We start from the raw sequence: 18,627 nt of genomic DNA, 5'->3' as shown, positions 1-18,627 counted from the left end.
GGGGGGCCGCAGCGGGACACCGCCCCCCAGCTCTCGGCTGCCGGAGAGGCCTCCAGAGAAATCCAGCGAGGCCGTCTGGGCCACGGAAGCCTTCAGCGCCCCTCAGAAATGTTCCCTGAACACCTACTAAGTGCTCAACCCAGCCTGAAAACTCAGATGGGCACAGGCGGGTAGTGAGAACGGGTGACCTGACCCCGACGGTGGCTGGGGGCGCAGCCAGGGCCCCAGCAGGGCCCTGTTGATTCGGGAGAACTCGGAACTGCGGATCCGTAGGTGACGTGTGTGCTCAGTTCTGGTAACAAACTGGAATGAAACGCGGCCAGTCCTGACGTAGCAGCGTCCTTAGGTTCTCGGACACTGGCCGCAGGGACCGTCGCACCCCAAACAGGCCCCTGGACATCGCTGGGCTCCGCGTCGGCCAGGATTATCTTGGCTCATCCGTGTCCCAACAAAGCGGCCTCGAGCCAGCAGCATCCCGCCAGGGCCTCTGCCAGACACACGTGCCGGGCTGGCCAGAGGCGCCGGTGGGCAGCGGAGGCAGAGGGGCTCTGGCCTGCAGCCCCCCATGGAGGCGGGGCCACGGGGAAGGGGAGACACACACGGGACAAGTCAGAGCTGGGCGAAGCCCGCTCTGCCACCCGTGCTGTGTGGCGCTGGGCGAGGGGACGGCCTCCCCGCCCACGGGCCCGGCCAGGAACTGGCGCCAGGGCGTTTATCCCTGGGCCATGGGAAGCCCCGCACAGACAATGCTTCGGGTGCTCTCGACACCACCTCAACAAGGCGCCACAGGAGACGCCCAGGGAAACGCCCGGCTCGGCCATGGATACCGGCTGCGCAGCTGACACAGGTGCGAAGCACTGAGGGAGGAGCCTTTCCGCCCGCCCTGGCCCCAGGTCCTCCGAAAGGGCGGCGTCTGGGGGCGCAGGCCACTCTCCTCAGGCCGGGGCTGGAGAGTGTGCGGGTGCGGACCCCGGGTGCGGATCTCGCCCTCGGTGCGTGAGACGCAGACCGTGGGCTGCTGCCAGGCAGACGCGTCAGGAGAGCACATCAGTCTGCAGCTGTCCAGCTTTGTCCCCAGTAGGAAGATGTGGCCATTCCTGGCCCCCACTTCCGCAGGGCGCCCGGCAGCTGAAGCCCCCCGACGAGGCGATGACTGCGCTTTGCCGCAGCCCTCACCCCTCCTTACTGTTCACACCTGCGGGACTCTTGTCCCCGGCTGCTTGGCGGCATCCGTTGGGGTAAGCAGGTGAGCAGGGCAGGCCCGAGGCCCGGCCCCAGTCCAGTCAGCAGCCTCGCTCTGTGGCTGTCAGGACTTGGCCCCACGCGGCTCTGTTACTAGCCAGAGAGCCTTCCCTGGAAAGCGGCGTATCTTAGCCTTCAGAGAATTAATCAAAATGACACCTCACGAACAAGATGTTTTGGCTCAGCAAAAACCAAACAGCGGTTTACAGCGAATTAGCGAGGCTCGGAGCCTCCGGGCACACGTGCCCGGGCCTGGCACGGTCAGCAGAACACCCACAGCGGTCACCGGCCTGGGCCAGGGGATACAGCGACACCCAACATGGTCTCCGGCCCCCCAGGCCCTTCGGGCCCCGGCGCCCCAGCGCAGCTGAGAGTCTCTCCAGATGTGGGCCCCTGCAGGTGCTGGGCCCCAACACAGCCAGGTGGGTTCCAGCTCTGAGCTGCTTTCTCCCTCCTCCAGCTGAACAAGGGCCCCTTGGCAAGGCGAGGAGGCCGAGGAGACTTGTCCCTCGGTGACCCCGGGCCGCTCGAGGCGGCTGAGCTCGCAGGTTCAAGTCTGGCAAGAGGTGGCTCCCTGACCACAGCCCCGGGCCAGGGCAGAGGCCTGCCCAGCTCCTCAGGGCCCTGGGACAGCACTAGGTGCCTCTGTGTGGCTGCTCTGGGCACCCGGCTGCTCCCGCCCAGCCCACCTACCCAGCTGTGCACCGGCTCCCTCCCGCGGGAGTGATGCTCCCAACTTCACGCTGGCTCTCGCTCATCTCCAGGTCTCGCTTATGGGCGCTTCTCTCGCTCATCTCCAGGTCTCGCTTATGGGCGCTTCCTGGGGGCCATTCCTGACCCCCTCAGAGCAAGCCAGCCCCCCTTTAGAAGACGTGACCTACTGAATTTTCTTAGGATCTGGTCACTGGTTCCCCCACGACACAAGATGCCTGAGAGAAGCGTTCACAGTTCTTGCCCAAGCCAACGTGGACCAGAGGCAAGAATGTGATTCCTAGCCCACCGCTCAGCTGTGTGACCTTGGGTAAGTTACGGAACCTCTCTGTGCCGCCATTTGCTCGCCTGTGAAATGGGGGTAAAAAGACGCCTCGCCGTGGGGAGGAGGTCAGCCTGGGACCGCGCTGGGTGTGCCCCCAGGCCCACGTCTGCTCAGGGCTGAGCCGGCCTGTCCTCGGAGGCACCACTGCTCACAGATGGGGCTCTTGAGACCTCTTGGAAACCTCTGGAAAGCCCGGAGCCTTCTAGAGCCTTCCTCTCCCTTTTATTCCCACTGCTTTAGCAGAGACCCTCATGGTCTTGCATCAAACCCAAACCAGTTTCCAGCAGCCTCTCTTGGCTAAGCTGGTGCTAGCCCGTGCCGGGAGGCTGGGCCGGGGTGGGTCGCTGCCCCGCCCAGTAAATCTTAGGGTGCCACACAAATCACTCCAAATGCAGAGTGAATCCTGCATGCAGGGCAGCAGGACATGCAGCCCGGCCCTGAAAACAGGCGCACTGAGCCTCCTTGTGCCTGTTTTTATTGGGGTGCGGGGAGCCAACCCGGTGCTGTCTGTGGACACATTTCTCAAGCGCCTCAAGTCAGAGGTAACCAGCTCCAGGAGAGGGGTACGCAGCCCCCCCATTCCCCCTGGCATCCTGAGGCCCCCCAGGCCACAGCAGAGGATGGGGACTCCTGGAGGGGCAGCAGACCCTGGCCGAGATGCCCTCGCCCTCCTGGGCCTCCCCCTGCGGCAATAAGAGGAGGAGCAGGAAAGGCAGGAGGTGAGGCGGAGGGCCGGGCCTGCGGAGGGAGAAGGAACAGGCCCAGTTTTCTCCCTGTTCCCCCCAGCCACCCCCGCCCTCCACAGAACACCTGCCCCAGCTGAAGGAGTAGCAGGGAGGCTGAGACAGGCCCCCAAAGCCCCTGCCCAGCTCGAGGGTGAAGACCATGGTGGGGGCAGCAATCGGTGACCTGTAGGATGGACTTCCAGGGGAGCTGTGCAGTGTACCCCACAGGTAGCAACCCCTGGGGCCCCACCCATCCTTTTCGGAGGACCGGAGGCTGCGGCAGCAGGTAGGAAAGGAGGAGGACTCTGGGGGTGGGACAGCAGCTGGGCCGGGTGGACCCCTCAGGGTGACAGCAGCTGTCATGAGGGAAGGGCCCCTCAGGCAGACACTGGGGGGAACCGACTTGACACTGAATCAGCTTTGGGGGAAACCCAGAAGGAGCAGTGGGGAACCCTCTAGGCACTCGGGGGGGCCCTACCCTGAAACAGTAGTCCCCATGGTCAGAACCTGGCACAGAAAGACCTGGCAGAACAGAGCAGAGCGTCTCTTCCAGGCCCAGGACCCGCAGGTTCGAATCTGAGCTCCGGGGAGTCAAGCAGTGTAGCCTTTGGTGCCTCAGTTTCCTCTGCAAAATAGGAACTATGGCCGGACGTCCTCTACAGGGTGGGAGGGAGGCTGGGCCCCAACATAAGCCTGTCGCTCTGAAGGGCCCCTGCTCACACAGGTGCAGTCCTGGGCACCCTCTGGCGCGCACACGTACCTGCTCGGCCTGCCCCAGACAAAGCCCTCCCGGGGCCAAGAACAACACACCAGGGGCGCCCAGTGACTCACCAGCCTGGGCTGGGACACACTTCCTGGAACACGTCACCACAGGGAGGCCTGGGGCCCTGGGCCTGGGAGAGTGACAGGGTGCAGGTCCCAGCACGCCCTGCCCCCACCCCCCGGGGGGGCATGTGGAGCCCAAGCCCCAGCTCCAGGGCCTCACTGGCCTGAGCTCCACCCAGCACTGACCTGGGGTGTGCAATTCCCCCCTCCAACGTTGTTCCCTGGGTTTAAGTGGGGGCCCTAGTGGCCCAGGGGGCAACACTGTCATTATGAAAAGGGGAGCAAAGTGCAGAGGCCAGGGGCCCGGCAGGCGATGCTGTTTGGGCACTTGCTGCAGGTCAAGGCAACCAAGGTTTGTCTCTTTCCTCCCTGATGTGTTTCTAAGCCCTCAGTGATGGGCGGGGCAGGGAGAGTGCTCCATCACTCAGGAACAGTCACCATAACCCCAGAAAGAAGACAAAGGCGGCAGCTCATGACTTCATTGTGGCTGGAAGGCAGAGAAACTGCATTTGTTTGGAGAAGGGCAATCCCCAAGGGCTTCTTGGGGGAGGTGACATTAACTCAGGCTCTGAAGTGGTCACTGTGGGCTCTGTGGGGTCACTGTCTAGTTGTCCTGGCCCTGGACAAGTCACTCACCTGAAAGCAGGCAGGTGAGAAACACACACCTCCAGCAGGAATAAGATAAAATGGGGCAGTGAGGTTCTGGCAAGGACTGGACAGTGAAAGCCCAGACAGGCATCATGAGTCAGTGTTTAAGTAGCATCGTTGGCCAAAAGGAATGTGTCCTCACAGGCCAAATTCTGCACGTGGGTTGCAAGAGGGCACCCCTGAAACTTTTCAAACCTCCCTTTCCTCCTGTTAAAGAGGCCCAACCCAGCCCAGCACACACAATGGCTGGGAAAGGTGAAGGAATCCTCACAGCTAACTGCCTGGAGGGTGGCAGACACCATAAACGGGCCTTTGTGTGGGCAGAGTGGGGGTGTGGGGGCAGGGCTCACAGGAGGGGCCCACAGGCACAGCCGAGAGACAGTGAGAGACCCCACTGGGGGGCAGCGGTGGGGGGGGCGGCCCAGGAGAGCCTTTCCTGTGAGGCCGAGGCCCTGGGCATGGGCCAGCCAGCTCGGAACCAACCTCATCGCTGCAGCCTAGTGAGTTGGCCTCTGCACCTCCGTCTCCACATCTATAAAATGGGGCGATGAGGGGCCTCCTCCAAAGACTGCTGTGGAATTAGGCGCCAAGTAAAAGGCCGTATCAGCCCCGGCCCGTATCAGCCACAGTCACCCGTTACTGTGAGCATCAGAGGCCACGTCGCAGACAGCGGCCCTGACATCTGGCCCGTAGGCTGCAGGGTGTTGAAGAGCATCCTGGCCTCTGCCACAGGGGCCAGAACACCCCGCCCTCCCACTGTGACCCCGCCCTCCCAGTGTCTGCAGGTGTCACCGTGTCCCTGGGCCTGGGGCCACAGCTGCGTTGCAGAGAAAGACGCGGACGAAATCAGTCTCCACTGTGGGATCAGCCTGGCCTCGGTTTTGTCCATCAGTGAAAGGTACAGATGCCTCGTCCCCGGGAGAGCAGATATGTGGGAGACAGCGGCCTTTGCCAGCACGAGGCCGCACACCGGCTGGGAGCCCCTTGCTCTTCCTCGGAGGGAGGACCCAGCCTGAATTCTGGGTGCTGCCCCTGTGAACATGTAGAACGCGCCAGGAAGCCCTCGCTGGCCTCGCAGACAAGGGCAGAGTCAGCTGCAGAGACTGGAAGTCTGTGGAGCAGCAAAAACCTAAAGCAGCGTCGGCGACTCCCACTAAGACGCTGACAGATTCCAACGGCCCAGCCTGTGCTGCAGGGAGCCGCCTGAACCCCGCCTTTGCCCTCCTTGCCCCTTTGGGCATCACCACATCTTGGTCTAAACAGCTTAGGGCCAAGCCCCCCAGGCGCCCCCCAAGGATTATGATGTTTTGGAGTCACCCGGGAAGTGTGTCTGATGGCCCCAGGACTAGGCCTCCTTTTGATTACCCAGGGATCCCTACAATCACTTTGAGTCCCCATAGGCCCTGAGCGTGTCCTCGGTGTGTAGGGAAGGGACAGGAAGGCAGCTCTGCTCTGCCCCCGCCACGGCCACCCAGACAGGCCACAGGTGGACCACAGCACTAGCAAACAGCAGGTGCTCAGTACGTGCTGGGTGTGTCCGTGCGTGCACACAGGAAGCTCGGCACCGGCAGAGGTGCCCAGCCACCGGCCGGAGCCCCAGGGCCAGCCAGGGCCACCTTCTGTCTGCAGAAGGGAGCTGTGCCCTTTGAACTCTGGTTTCCTCTCCCTGATGGAGGGGGGGTGGTGAGGGTGTTGGTACTCACATTCCTGAGGGCCGGCAGCCCCGAAGAGCCCAACCACCGTCGCAGGGCCTGAGAGAAGGCTGCGTGGTCCCGTTCGGCCTGCAGCACGTGGGCTTCCAGGAAGGAGACGTGGTGCCGGACCATCTCCACGAAGGCCTGCGGGAGGGGCCTGGGCCTGAGCCACTGCGCAGCCACGGGAGCATGTTCCCCCGGGGCTCCCAGGCTGGGCACCGCACGCCCTCTAAGCTGGCCCCTGCTCCCAGAGGGCAGCTGCCCAGTGGGGGCCTGGGAGGGGGGCCTGGGAAGGGAGCCTCTACCCGGTCCTCTCACCTTCCCCCGCAGTGACCTGAGGGTCCACCTTCATTTCAAAAGGAGGGAAACTGCAGTTCAGAGAGGCTGAGTCACTGCCCAATGCCACACAGCCAGGCATGCAGGGCAGGGAGTGCCTGCCAGCAGGAGGCACAGCTTCTTCGTTAAAAACAGGTATTTGGGCCCTGCCTGGTGACCCAAAGGGTTAGGGCCCAGCACTGCAAGCTAGCTGCAGCCGCTGCAATGCGAGTTCTGTCCCTGGACCCAAAGGTGACCCCTATGGTGCAACAGAACTCCCCTGACTGGCCCTCTGCTCCCCTTAGCAGTTACTTCGTCGATCTGCCTGTTCTGCTCCCCACTCTGTCTCTGGTGAGTCCTCTCACCCCCGCACACCTCTGGCCTGCACCCCATTTCTGTCTGCATAAATAAACAAATCTTTAAAAAGAAACAAAAACGGGTATTTACAAATTGCCCAAATGCGCCCTGGAACGTCCGTGGCCGCCAGGGAGCGCCAGCTCGGGGGCAGCCAAGGGGCAGGCGGGGGAAGAGGGCTGCGGGCTGAACGCTGGTCTGGGCGCAGGGGATCTGGGGCACAACTGCAGTTTCACAAGAAAGACCGAGAAGCGGGCTCGGGGTCAGCCTGGGCCGGGGTCCCACGCTGCGCCCCTCGCCTCGCCTGGGCTGCGGCTTCCCCTACCTGCAAATTGAGACCAACACCGGCCTCGTGCTAGCCACGAGCACCACACATGTCGGACGACGTCACTCTTAAAGGAGAAAAGGGCGTCCGGCTCTCACCCGGCCGGGCTGCGCGCGGAAGGAGGGCCGCCCTGCGAGACGCGCGCCTCGCCAGCCCCCGCCCCCGCGAGCGCGCCACGCACGCCTGTGGCTGAGGGCCGCGTGCTCACGCACACGTGTCTATGGCGTGACCGCAGTGCCGCGCAGCTGCACGCCGAGTTCGTCGTCGCGTGTCTGCACACGTGGGCTCGGGTGTGCGCACGCGGCGAGCGTGTTCCCCGCGCGGGTCCGTGCCTGCCCGCTGGCACTGGGTGTGGGTGCGCGAGCTGTGTGTGTGCTGTGCAGTACGCGGCCGAGGTCACCGGGCGGCGACCCATGGCCGTCGGGGCAGGCCGGCCAGCTGCCCGCCCCGCTGCCCGGCGCGCGTCGGCCTCAGCCCCGGGGCCTGAGCGCCAGCTCTCTCCGGCCCCCTGCACCCTCTGCGCCCCGGGGTGAGCGCTGCTGTCTCTCAGGCCCTGGCGCAGGCCCGCTCGAGGGGTCTGATTAAACAGCGCGGCACCGCTCCGTGCAGTCACGCGGCTGCCTGTCTGCTCAGCCCTCTCAGCCTCCAGTTCTTGCCGACTCATGGGGCTGCGCCTCCCTCTAGAATGTAAGCTCTGAGCGAGCAGCCGAGCAGCCGCTGAGTCAGTCGCTCACAAGGCCAGGCTGGGGCTGGCGGCTAGCAGAGGGCTCAGGCAGAGGCGAGGAGCCAGGACGGGGCACTCCCAGCCCAGCGGGAGGCCCCCAGGACCCAAGATGGCAGCACTGGCTGTTGCTGAGTCCCCCAGCGGCAGAGCTGAAGGCGGAATGCACCCCACTGGCTGTGTGGGGGCTGGGGTGACAGGGCGGTCCAGACCAGGGCTCAGGGCTCGCTCAGCCAGCACATCTGGCTGTAAAACAGAAGAAAGTCCCCAGTCCTCTTCCTCCAGCCGATTCCAATTTTACGCTCCCTGCGCTAATACCGATCTGGTGGGGAGTGTGAGGCCACGCAAAGGAATGCGAGCTCACGAGGTCTGAGCCGCCTCCAGCGGGCCTTCCCGCAGGGTTGGGGGGGCCCGCCCGCAGGCTTGCACCCCAGCCCACCATCTGGCTCAGGGCGACAGAACGGGGCACAGGAACAGCGCTGACCCCAGCACCCTGGGGGGGGGGGCTGGGAGTGTGAGTAACGGCTGCTTTCCCTACTATGAAAGTGACCACTTTTATTGCTGGGAGGAGGGCGGGGGAGCCCCACTGCCTCGCCAGAGTGCTCGGAAGTGCTGACGCCCCTGGACACCTCTGGCAACCCGGCCGCTGGAGCCAGGAGGACGCAAGTCTGCAAACTCAGCTTCCTGGCTGTGTGACCTCAGGCAACCATTTCCCCTCTCTGGGCCTCAGCCACATTCTCTGTAAAATGGGACTAATGACTGGACCCTCCTCTGGGTGGCTGGGGGTGGGGGTGGAGTGAACTCAGAGCCGGTAACTCACAGGGGTGCTCAGTAAATGTAGTTTTATGATAAAACACAGGAAGAGCCGCATCTGGCCTGAAAGGTGACCCTGCGGTTCCCAAACCCCCACGTGGGGGCGGGGGGCCCTGACTCCAGACAGAGTGGGCCCCGGGAGCCCCCAACACCATGAGGGCCCAGCAATCACCATGCCTGGTCAGCTCCCACACCTGAGAACCTCTGGTCAGCGCTGCTGAAGCTGGAGCCCTCTGGAGAGTGTGCATCCCTGACCTGTCTCTTCGGGGCTCCCTTCTCCTTGGTATAAAGGCCTAAATGCTGACCTTGGCCGCAAGGCCTACACGAGTGTCCTGCCCTCCACTCACTCCACCCTGCCAGCTGCGGCCTCCCTCGTGCCTGTACTCTGGCCAGCCCAGGGTCCTCATGATCCAGCTCCTTCCTGCCCAGAGTCAGGGTCCCCCCACCTCTGGGCCCCTCCCTGGGCTGTGTCCATCCTCCCAGGCTGCAGAAGTGTGCGGCTGCAAGACAGGAACCTATTCTGGTGGTGCTTTACTGCCCTGGGGCTCCTGCTGTGTGACCTTAGCTGCATGTCTGCCTCAGTCAGGGGTGAGCTCCACAGCAGCACACAGTAGGTCCTAAGTAGCACACAGTAGGTCCTCAATAAATGCTAGTAAACCGGAGAGAACAGGGCTGCAGAACTGAGCCGCCCCATGCCAGGCAAGAGCCAGAGCGATAAACCTTCACATTTTCTTTCCTCTTTCAAATGTATGGAATAAAATTCAAATGAATCAGCTTTTCCAAGGGCAAAGTTTTAATTATATTCCTGCCTCATTCTCGGCTGACAAGAATGTTAATTCTCTGCTAACTTCCTAGCTGACTTCCCCCTGCAGCGTAGAGTGGCCTGTGTGCCCTCCGGCCAGGAAATACTGCTTGATCACAAACTCCTCCCGGTCTCTGGACCCTCCAGCACCCGAGGGGCCAGGACCCCAAGCCAAGGGTATCGGGCTGTCTAAGAGTGTGGGTGCTGACGGGTACATGTTGGAGTCTTAGAGAAGTAGCCATGTGACTGTGGGCAGCGAATTGCCCTCGCAGCCGATGGTCCTCCTCTGGAGACAGAGGGCCCGACTTCACAGAGCATCTTAGCTGGGTGCCCCTCCAAGTAGCAGAGGGGGAGATAAGCGAGCTCTGAGGCGTTAGGGCGTGGTGGAGAGTGCGGCGAGCGCAGAGCATGGTCTCACCCATGGTCTCATGCCACCTGCCCGCAAGATCAGCTAAGGGACGGTAAAGGCTCTATTTCTCGATCTGGGTCATCTTTCCAGGGGTTTATAAGTACGTGAAACGCCACTGAAAACTGTACACTTAAGATGGTTGTGTTTTATGTCTTTATGCCTTGAAACAGAAACAGGTTCAGGTGTTTAGAAAAACGGGGTGCCAGGTGATTAAAATGTCTAATTTCCAAAAGCAGCGAAAACTCTAATTTTCACAGAAAATACTCCATTTTTAAATAGGGGACTTTTACAAATTCCTGTCTGTCCTAAATACCAGAGGAGCGTGGACCCCCTTTAACCACACTTAGCCATCAGTGCTCCCCCAACACCCGACACACTCAAGGCCAGACCAGCATCGTGAAAGGACAAAGAGCAGAATTGTCCACGGAGCACCCTGAGCCCGCACCCACCTGCAGCCGGTCCACCTGGGCGTAGATGCCACGCACTTCTGCCAGCTTGGCCTTAAGGAGCGGGATGTTTTCCTCCAGGATCTGCGACGTATCATTCCTGATCTGCAAACAGCCAAACAGCCCATCGGGCCCTCTGCCCCCGACTCCCACCCCCCCCCCTGCCTCTGGGGTCGGCCAGGGCCTGCCCAGGCCTCGATGGTGGCCGAGACACCGAGCGGCACCCTGCCCGCGGACGAGCCAGGCGCCACCTGGAGGCACAGGTGAGGACCAGTCAGCCAGGTATTACTGACTGAACCTCAAATTAACTGTGCCCCCAACACCCACTGAAGCTAGCCCCAAACTAAATGTCTTCATTTTCTAGACCCTGAGCTGGAGCGGAGGGAAAGCATCAAACTCTCCTCTCTCAGCCCAGGCCAGGGAGGCCGAGGTTTCGTGACACTGGGACTACTAACACTTACGCGTCAATAATGCTCATCCACAGGCGTTAATGATGCCAATGGAAACCCAGCTTCCAGGCGGGCCCTGGTGCAGCGCTTCCTGTCACCATCTCATTTGCTTTTCAACTTCTCCTGCCTGCAAGGATCCCCCAAGCTGCCGTGGATGTTACGAAGCCACATCCTTTTCTTCACTTAAATCAGACTCTTCCTTTCCTTCCCCGGCCTAACTTCGTGCGTGATCCGCTCTGGGGAGGCCGGCCGGGCGCTGACTCCCACGCCCGCCCACACTGGTCCAGTTTGTCCGGGCTTGGTCGGGCCGTCTCCACCCAAGGTCGAGGCCAGGCTGGGTGGAGGCCAGGCGGGAGCCGGCGGGGAAGGGGGTCCGCTCGGAGCCGGAGTCCAGATCAGACCGGGGCTGAATTCAGCGCCACTCCCAAGGCGGTATGACCTGGGGCAAGTCTCCACACCGCTCTGAGCCCGTTGCTGAGCCCGTTGTGTGCCCGCGGCAGCCAGGACCGAGCGCTCAGCCGCGTGGCAAGCTTGGCCCTGCCTCCTCCTCCACAGACCCGCTTCTGGCAGAGGGGTCAGCGGGCAGTGTCACCTGAGGTCAGGCTCCGAGACTCGCTCTGGCCTGCAGGCGCCTGCTTTCTGGCTTCCCCGGAGGTCGCCGGCCAAGGCGCGGGGCCAACCGCCCACCAGGACCTGAGTCCTACCACATCACTGACCTGCACGCGGCCTTGGCCCAGTGGACCCGGAGATAACGGTGGCCCTGGCCGAGACCTTGCGGGCAGCCCGGGACCCGGTCAGACTCCCCGTGGCTCCACCCAGAGCAGCAATCAACGCCTTTGGTTGAGTCCCCACATTTGGGGATCACCGGTCTGCAGTGATAACTAGGACAGCCCGACACGACGGTTTAAAAAATGTTTTCGAGCACGAACCGTTTTCCTCCAGTGCTGCCTATGTCGACGAGGCTCCAATGGTTTCCGTGGGGTTCGGCTCCCACTGCCCCTTCCGTCATGTCCGGCTGGCTCCCGGCACAGGTACCTGCCTTTGTACCGGGGGGAGGCTAAAGTCTTCTGCATCTTTCCTCTCTCCCCGGGCTGGTCCCTGGAGCGAGAGCTGTCCTCCTCGTGACGCAAGCACCAGCCAGCGACGCCTGACGGCCGGACCCAGCCGGCAGACGCAGCCACCCTCTCTGACTGCCCACAGGATCACGTGGGAAGGGCGCAAGCGTCAGGGGGAGGGGCCTTAGCAACCTGCAAGGGCGAGGGGACCCCTGTAGAGGGACTCAAGAGCACTCCCCCCACACAGGAAGGGACCCAAGGAACAGAGGGTCCAGGCCGGGCAGGAGGCCTCTCCAGAGACACTTCTCCACCAGCTGGAACTGCAGGTGGCGGGGGGTGGGGGGGCACCAGGGAACAAACTTTAGGGTTCAAGTGACTCCCAAACCTTTCTCTAGTTTCCCCCAGGGCCTGGAGACCCTGAGGGGAGAATGAGAGTCGTGGGGTATTGGCCAGAACAGGAGGGGGTGCGCCAACGCCCCGCAGTCCGGCAGAGCTCACTGTGCTGGGAATAGACGCTGACAACCAGAAACTACCTCGCTGTACGGTGAAGACGCTGAGAAAAGCTAAGTGGGTTCACCCAAGGTCGCAAAGCTACACAGGAAGAGGTGGAGGGTCCCCATGCAGGCTGGCCTGAGGCCCCCTGACCCCAGAGGGCTACAGACAGGGTATGCTGAGCCTGGGCAGAGTCAGCTTGCAGGATGCCTGAAAAGAACCCCAAAACACAGCCAAGTCAGGTGCCGAGACCTAAAATTTCCCTTAGAAACCCAGACTTCAGCCCTCCCTGGTGGCACAACGGGTGAGGACGCAGCGCTGCAAGCCGGCCGCAGCCGCATCAGTGCGAGTTCCAGCCCCGGACCCGGAGCTGACCCACAGGGCGCAGCAGACCTCCCCTGACCCGCCCGCTGCTCCCTCAGCAATGTGCTTCGTCCATCTGCTCCCCACTCTGTCTCTCGTGAAGCCTCTCACCACCCCCGCCCCTCTGGCCTGTACCCCAGTTCTATGTGCATAAATAAATAAATCTTAAAAAAAGAAAAAAGAAAAAAAGAAACCCAGATTTCTGGCTTCGTCACCAGGCTTCTGAAAGCTCAGAACACCTGGCCACAGAAGCCTGAGTTTCATGTGGTCACGAGCAGCTGGAACCGGGCGGCAGCAGCGCCTCTGGTTAACCGCAGTCCTCACCACTCCCGACGTCTCCCCGCTAGGCGCCTCAGAGGAGGCTCGCAGGAAAGCGGCACACTGTTCCCTCGTGCCCAGCCTGTCGCATATCCTGTCACAGGCACCTGGGCTTGCGTGCTCTGTGCTGAGAGCACAGAGACGTCAGGGAAGAGGCAAAGCTTTCGGGCCTCTGGGGGCTGCTGGCCGGGGCGGGCAGTCCTGCCCCCCACCTTCGAAGTCCAGCAGTCAGGGCGGCAGGGGCTGGGTTCCCACAGAGCAGCCACGACCCGGACGACTGTGGCCCCCAGGAAGGAGAGCCAAATTCACTTGGCCCAACACACACCAACGCCAAATGCAAGTGCTGGGCAGAAGCCAGAAGGGAATTTTCTCCACTTGAGCGAGTGACGTAAGCGCCTGCTCGCTGCGAAGGTGGGCCCTCGGCTCTGGGGTTCCAGGCCCAGGCAAGTGCCCAAACCCAAGGCCGAGCCGGGCGGCCGCGCAGGGCCGGGGAGGGGTCACGCCACCGTGTCCTCAGCCTCGAGCTGTCGCCCGCGCTGACCCTGGGCTCCCTGCGGCCATAACAGACACCGCGCTGAGCAAAGATTTTCAGGTGAGGGTCAGTGAAGTCCGTGAGGTGCCCGGGCCCTGCGTGGGCAGTGACACTGGTTTCCTCCGGGTAACCACGACCCAGACCGACATCTAGAACGTCCCCTCTCCCTGTGGGCTCCCTCACACCCCTCTCCAGTCCTGACACCCACCCAAACAACTGACTTCCATCACCACAGAAGTCCTGCAGCGTCAGCCAAGACAGGCGCCAGGACCCGAACTCCCAGGACACGCTCGGGGCCCACGACACCGGACGCGCTGTGTCCGCTCCTTGCCTTCGCCGTGCGCTGCAGTGGAGGAGTGAGAGACAGTGTCCACGCCCTCCCGACTGCTGAGCAGCGCTGGGTTGCGTCCAGTTTGTGGCCTCGGGGAGGAAGCGTCTGTGAACGCCTGGCTCCTGGTAGCACCGACCGTCACTGCTCTTGGGTGGCTGTCTGGGATCAGAGCGGGGCTGAGGGCAGGTGTTTGCGGGACTTCACAAGAGCTCACGCTGTTTCCTAAAGCGGGGTGCCTTTCTGCATGTCCACCAGCCAAAGACTGAGTCTCTGCTGCTCCCCAACTTGGCCCACACTTGCTAGAGAGTTTCTCATTTTGGCCTCTCCAGTGACACCCAGAGCCCGGGAGGGGGCGGGGGGAGGGGGGGGCGTGGGCTTTACTTCGCCCACGAAGAGGGTTCTCTGTCCCCTCCCCTCCCATCTCGGGGGCCCAGGTCAGCACGCTGACCGATGAAATAGGACAGGACAGTGTCGATTTCCACACCCAAGCCACGAGACACCCGGCAGCACACACTTCTCTGCTCTGGGGTGGCCTGGCTGCCTTGCTGAGACGAGGCCCAAGTGCCCACGCTGAGAGCGGCCACGGGGGAAAGTCACATCCACCAGCGCCCAGCCACCCGCTCTCCCAGCCCGGCCCCCAGCCGCGCCCAGACAAGCCCGCCCCACTGGCCAGCCCTGGCCCACATGACAAACAGGTGACTGTTTCATGTCACTGAGCTCTGGGGGGTTGATAATCAGAGCCGTGGGGCCCATATTTCCCAGAGAAATAAAAGAAAGGCACAGAGAGGTAACGTGGGTGCCCGCCCCACCCCGCCCGAGGAGAGTCGGGGCGCGGGGTCTCTGCAGCACCCCGCACTGCATCGCAGGTCCCAGGAGGCCACAGGCGGAGCAGTGACCAGAGACCCAGCCCCGGCCGAGGACAGACCAGCACATCAGCCAGGCGGGGCTCCTCCTAGCAACCCGACTGCATCAGAAACCAAGCGGCTTCTCTCCAGACCGAGCAGCAGGGAGCCTGGCTTGTCTCAGCCCTCTAACTTGATCAGGGTTTCCAACGGCCAAGCCGTGGGCCCAGGAGCAGGGGCGCACAGGGCCATATCACCTGCCCCGGGGCTCCCACTCAACCCTCACCTGGATTTCATTTTTTTTCTAAGACTTATTTACTTATGCACACAAGAACTGGGGTACAGGCCAGAGGTACGGGGGGTGAGAGGACTCAACAGAGAAAGAGAGGGAGCAGGACAGACAGATGGACTGAAGCACACTGCCGAGGGGAGCAGCGGGGACACGGGAGAGGTCTGCCGCGCCCTGGGGGCCGCCTCTGGCCGGGATCGACCTCGAGCTGTGCTTTAATCCGCTGCGCACCGGGAAGGGCCCCTAGCTTGGACTTCAAAGCAACTCAAACGGAAAAACAAGGTCCCCCGTCTGACCAGAGACCCGCTCTGTGCCACGGGTCCCGGGACGCCACAGCAGACCCACCGGCGGGCCAAGAGGATTCCAGAACCCGGATGGCACCAAACTCCGTAGGTGCTGCCCACTTGCCCTATGAGCACACTCCTGATGTGGGCACTCACATGTCCCTGAGTTTGCTCTTCGCCCCACTCTCGCTCCGTGCTCCTTGCAGTCCTCACAGCAGGGAGCCCTCTTGATCCGCTTCATTCTCTCACTTTCCATGAGCCAAACGCACTGAGAAACATTCTCTGCCATGAAACGCACCGCCACGGAGATCCAGCCGGCACCTGGCTGTGGTGGGGCCCGCAGGGGCCAGCGGCCAGTGGGCGGCGGAGGGCCAGCGTGCGGCCCCAGGGGACGGCCGCCGCGCAGCCCCGCTGGGACCTGGCGGGCTGGAGCCAGCACCCTAGGGGGCCAGGTCTCCGCTGTCCTAAAGGGAGCCGGAAACGCGCCCTCCACGGCACGCTCTCTGTGTGTCTGTAACCGCGTCCTTTCTTTCCCCCGGACACAGCCCGCCTGTGCGCAGGCAGGACACCCCGGGCCTCAGGATTAAAACCCTGGCATGAACGCTTCTCTGGTTTCCAGCTGCTGGTTTGCCCTTCCCGAGGCTGCCAGCAGCGTGGGCTCTGGAGACGTCACGCACGTGAGCCTGACGGCGTCAAGGCAGGGGTGCCCTGCCTGACCTGCCCCGGCCAACTGTTGCCCGGCGCTCCTCCCGGACGGCGGGGGTCTCCCCCAGGAGGCTGGGCCTGGAGAACAAAGACGTCCCTGGTCACAGGTTCGCTCCATCTCCCGAGCCCCTGGGCTCACGCTGACCCCCAGCGGCGGGTGGGGGGGTCCCTCCCCGCGCTCCCTGGCAGCTGAATTTGTCCAAGCCCCAGATAAATCACCCCCTGCTCCCACTCTCCCAGGCAGAACCGAACCTCTCTACCCTGTTTGGTGTTTTTTAAGCAAACGAGCCCCAGGACTGGGGGCCAGGTCCTTCTCGGCCTAACCGCCCTTTCAAATCTTCCGCAGCCCTCCTCTGCAGGGGACTGAGTTCACGGTGGGGGATGGCGACTGAGCTGCACACATCACGCTCCCCCCGCAGAAGGGGGCAGGGGCCTCGGGGTGCAGAGGTGGAGCTGACTCTCTCCATCCCTGGCTCACCCCAGGACCCACTCAGCGATGGCGCCCAGCACTTGGTGATGAAAAAGGCCAGTCCAAGCTGTTCCCAGTCTCTCTCTCCACCTGGCTCCCAGCGGGACCAGCGTCTGGACTAGGAAAACACACAGAGGTGCTCTCAGGACACTCCTGCTCCGTGTCCCCACAGGTCTGCTGATGACATGGTGCCCGCTGAGATGGCTGCCTCGAGAGGAAATGAGACGGCACTCTGGCACAAAGTAGGTGCTCAATAAACACCCGGGCTGCTGGTGCGGTTCCTTCCCTGGGTGCTCGCACGCGCCCTCTGCAGGGCGCCAACCACACCCACCGGCGGCCCCCTTGGGCCTCCAGGTGGAAACGTGGGAGCTGAGTTGCTGGTTTGCCTCTAACAAGCTTGGGGATTTCTAGAAACCGCCATCGTTGCCCCTCAGGGCCCCGTCCCTGGCTGACAACGACCCCGGGTCACAGGATCCAGAGATTTCTAGGGAATTTCAGTGAGCACCTTGTCTTCCAGGCCTATGGCACTGTCTTCCGTCTTCCCACCCAGCCAAGGGGACCTGATCCAAAACAGTGGAGAGAGCCCAAGAGGGGGCGGGACGGTGCCAAGCTGCCCGGCCCACCGCCTGGCAAGAGCTTCCTCCCGGGCCTCCCAGGCCCGAAGCCATTTCCTGGCTGTCTCCATGTTTGCCTGGTGAACTGCGCAGAAAGAGGAAAGTTAAATATAGTCTTAGCATCCCCGCGGAAAGGCTCCCTGCTTCGGTGCCCGAGAGTGCCACCTGGTGGCCCGCGCCGGCTCCTGTGGAACAGGAGCCATCTCCCGGGAAGGCGTTATCAAGATGGCCGCCTCGGGAAGCCTGGGGGCGGGGTGGGGAGAGGGGGAGAGGGCGGCCGCGGCCCCTCTCACCGCGGGCCTCTGCCCCGCTCCTTCAGGCTGCTAAATCACCACCAACACGTCTTCCCCAGGACGCTCCGGCTGGGCCTGGCGTCCGGCCTGGGCCTGAACCCCACGTCCCAGGCGCCACTCACCATGTCAGTCAGGCAGCAGAACTCTTCCAGCCTGAGGAGCAAGTTCTCCACCGTCTCCTCCACCGCCTGCGCCTGAAAGGAGACCATGTCCTCGAGATCAGTGGTTTCCAGGGAGACAAACGCCCTTCTTCTCCTTCTTTCGTTTTTTTAGCCAAATGGAAGTGGAGGGCCACGGCCCAGTTCCCGCCAGGCCGCCTTTCCCCCGCCAACCCTCCCAGAGCCTCGTTGCCGCCAGCCACAAGCGGGCGGCAGCCTCGACGCCCGTGGACCGTCCGTTCCACGCAGCTTTCAGAAACAGAAATCACCGGCTACCTTTCGGGTCCTCTTTGCTCAGGTGAAGAAACCGAGGCTCCCCAGGCGAGGCAGGCCGCCGAGGCCCGGGCCAGGGCTCTCCAGAGGGCAGGAGGGCACAGCCGTGGGCCAGCGCCTGCGAAGGCTGCAACCCCGCGGGAGGCAGAGGCGGGACAGGGCGCTGACCCCACAGCTACGGGTCCCCACAGAAGTCCCCGGGGTCCACACAGAAAGTCCCGCACGGTCGGGCCAGACGCGGCCAGTCAGGGGCACCCCACGCAAAAAGTACTGCTCGTGGACCTGAAGTTCCCCCCGAGCTGGGTGTCCCGGGGTCCGCGGGAAGCCTAAGAGCGGCTCTCAGCTGTGGGGAGCGGGGCGACAGGGGAAGAGGCTGTTTCATGATGGCGGAAACTCGAGAGTTCTCAGGGCCAGAAGGCGATGCTGGTGGCACAGTCGCCAGGGCCCGGAGGCCTGGGAAGTGGCCGCCGGTCGTCCCCCCCCCCCCCATCAGGAAGCATGGACCAGGCAGCCACCGCCTGTGTTTTTCCAGAAATGTGCATTTGATGGGAAATGTCCCAATTTTTGAAACAGTGGCACAAATTCAAAAACAAAAGTTGTTAGCCGTCCTCAGGCCAAGCAAAATACACCGGTCACCAGCCCGGCTCACCTGGCGCGCCAGCGTCAGAGACTCCCGTTCCAGCGTGGGCTGGCCAGTGGTGCTAAGACGCCTTCTTTTATTTTTATTTATTTATTATTTTAAAAGATTTATTTATTCATACAGAACTAGGGTACAGGCCAGAGATGCGGAGGGTGAGAGGATTCA

At 62.7% G+C, this 18,627-nt stretch overlaps 1 protein-coding gene across 3 annotated transcripts in view; it reads right to left on the bottom strand.

The window, feature by feature from the left end:
- The window catches only part of BCAS4 (breast carcinoma amplified sequence 4), a 47,996-nt gene that overhangs the window by 10,868 nt on the left and 18,501 nt on the right, over positions 1-18,627 (bottom strand). For all 3 annotated transcript variants that reach the window (XM_012728312.1, XM_004687051.2, XM_012728313.1), the window contains exons 2-4: positions 17,514-17,585; positions 10,359-10,460; positions 6,180-6,314 (exon numbers count right to left, since the gene is read on the bottom strand). In XM_012728312.1, coding sequence (XP_012583766.1) covers positions 6,180-6,314; positions 10,359-10,460; positions 17,514-17,585 — 309 coding nt within the window. The remainder of the gene's footprint in view (positions 1-6,179; positions 6,315-10,358; positions 10,461-17,513; positions 17,586-18,627) is intronic.

This window comes from Condylura cristata, unplaced genomic scaffold (assembly GCF_000260355.1).
Source record: "Condylura cristata isolate star-nosed mole 26May11 unplaced genomic scaffold, ConCri1.0 scaffold00022, whole genome shotgun sequence".
Taxonomy (NCBI): Eukaryota; Metazoa; Chordata; class Mammalia; order Eulipotyphla; family Talpidae; genus Condylura; species Condylura cristata.
The sequence above is the reverse complement of the archived record's forward strand: the minus strand, read 5'-3'. Positions and strand labels throughout refer to the sequence as shown.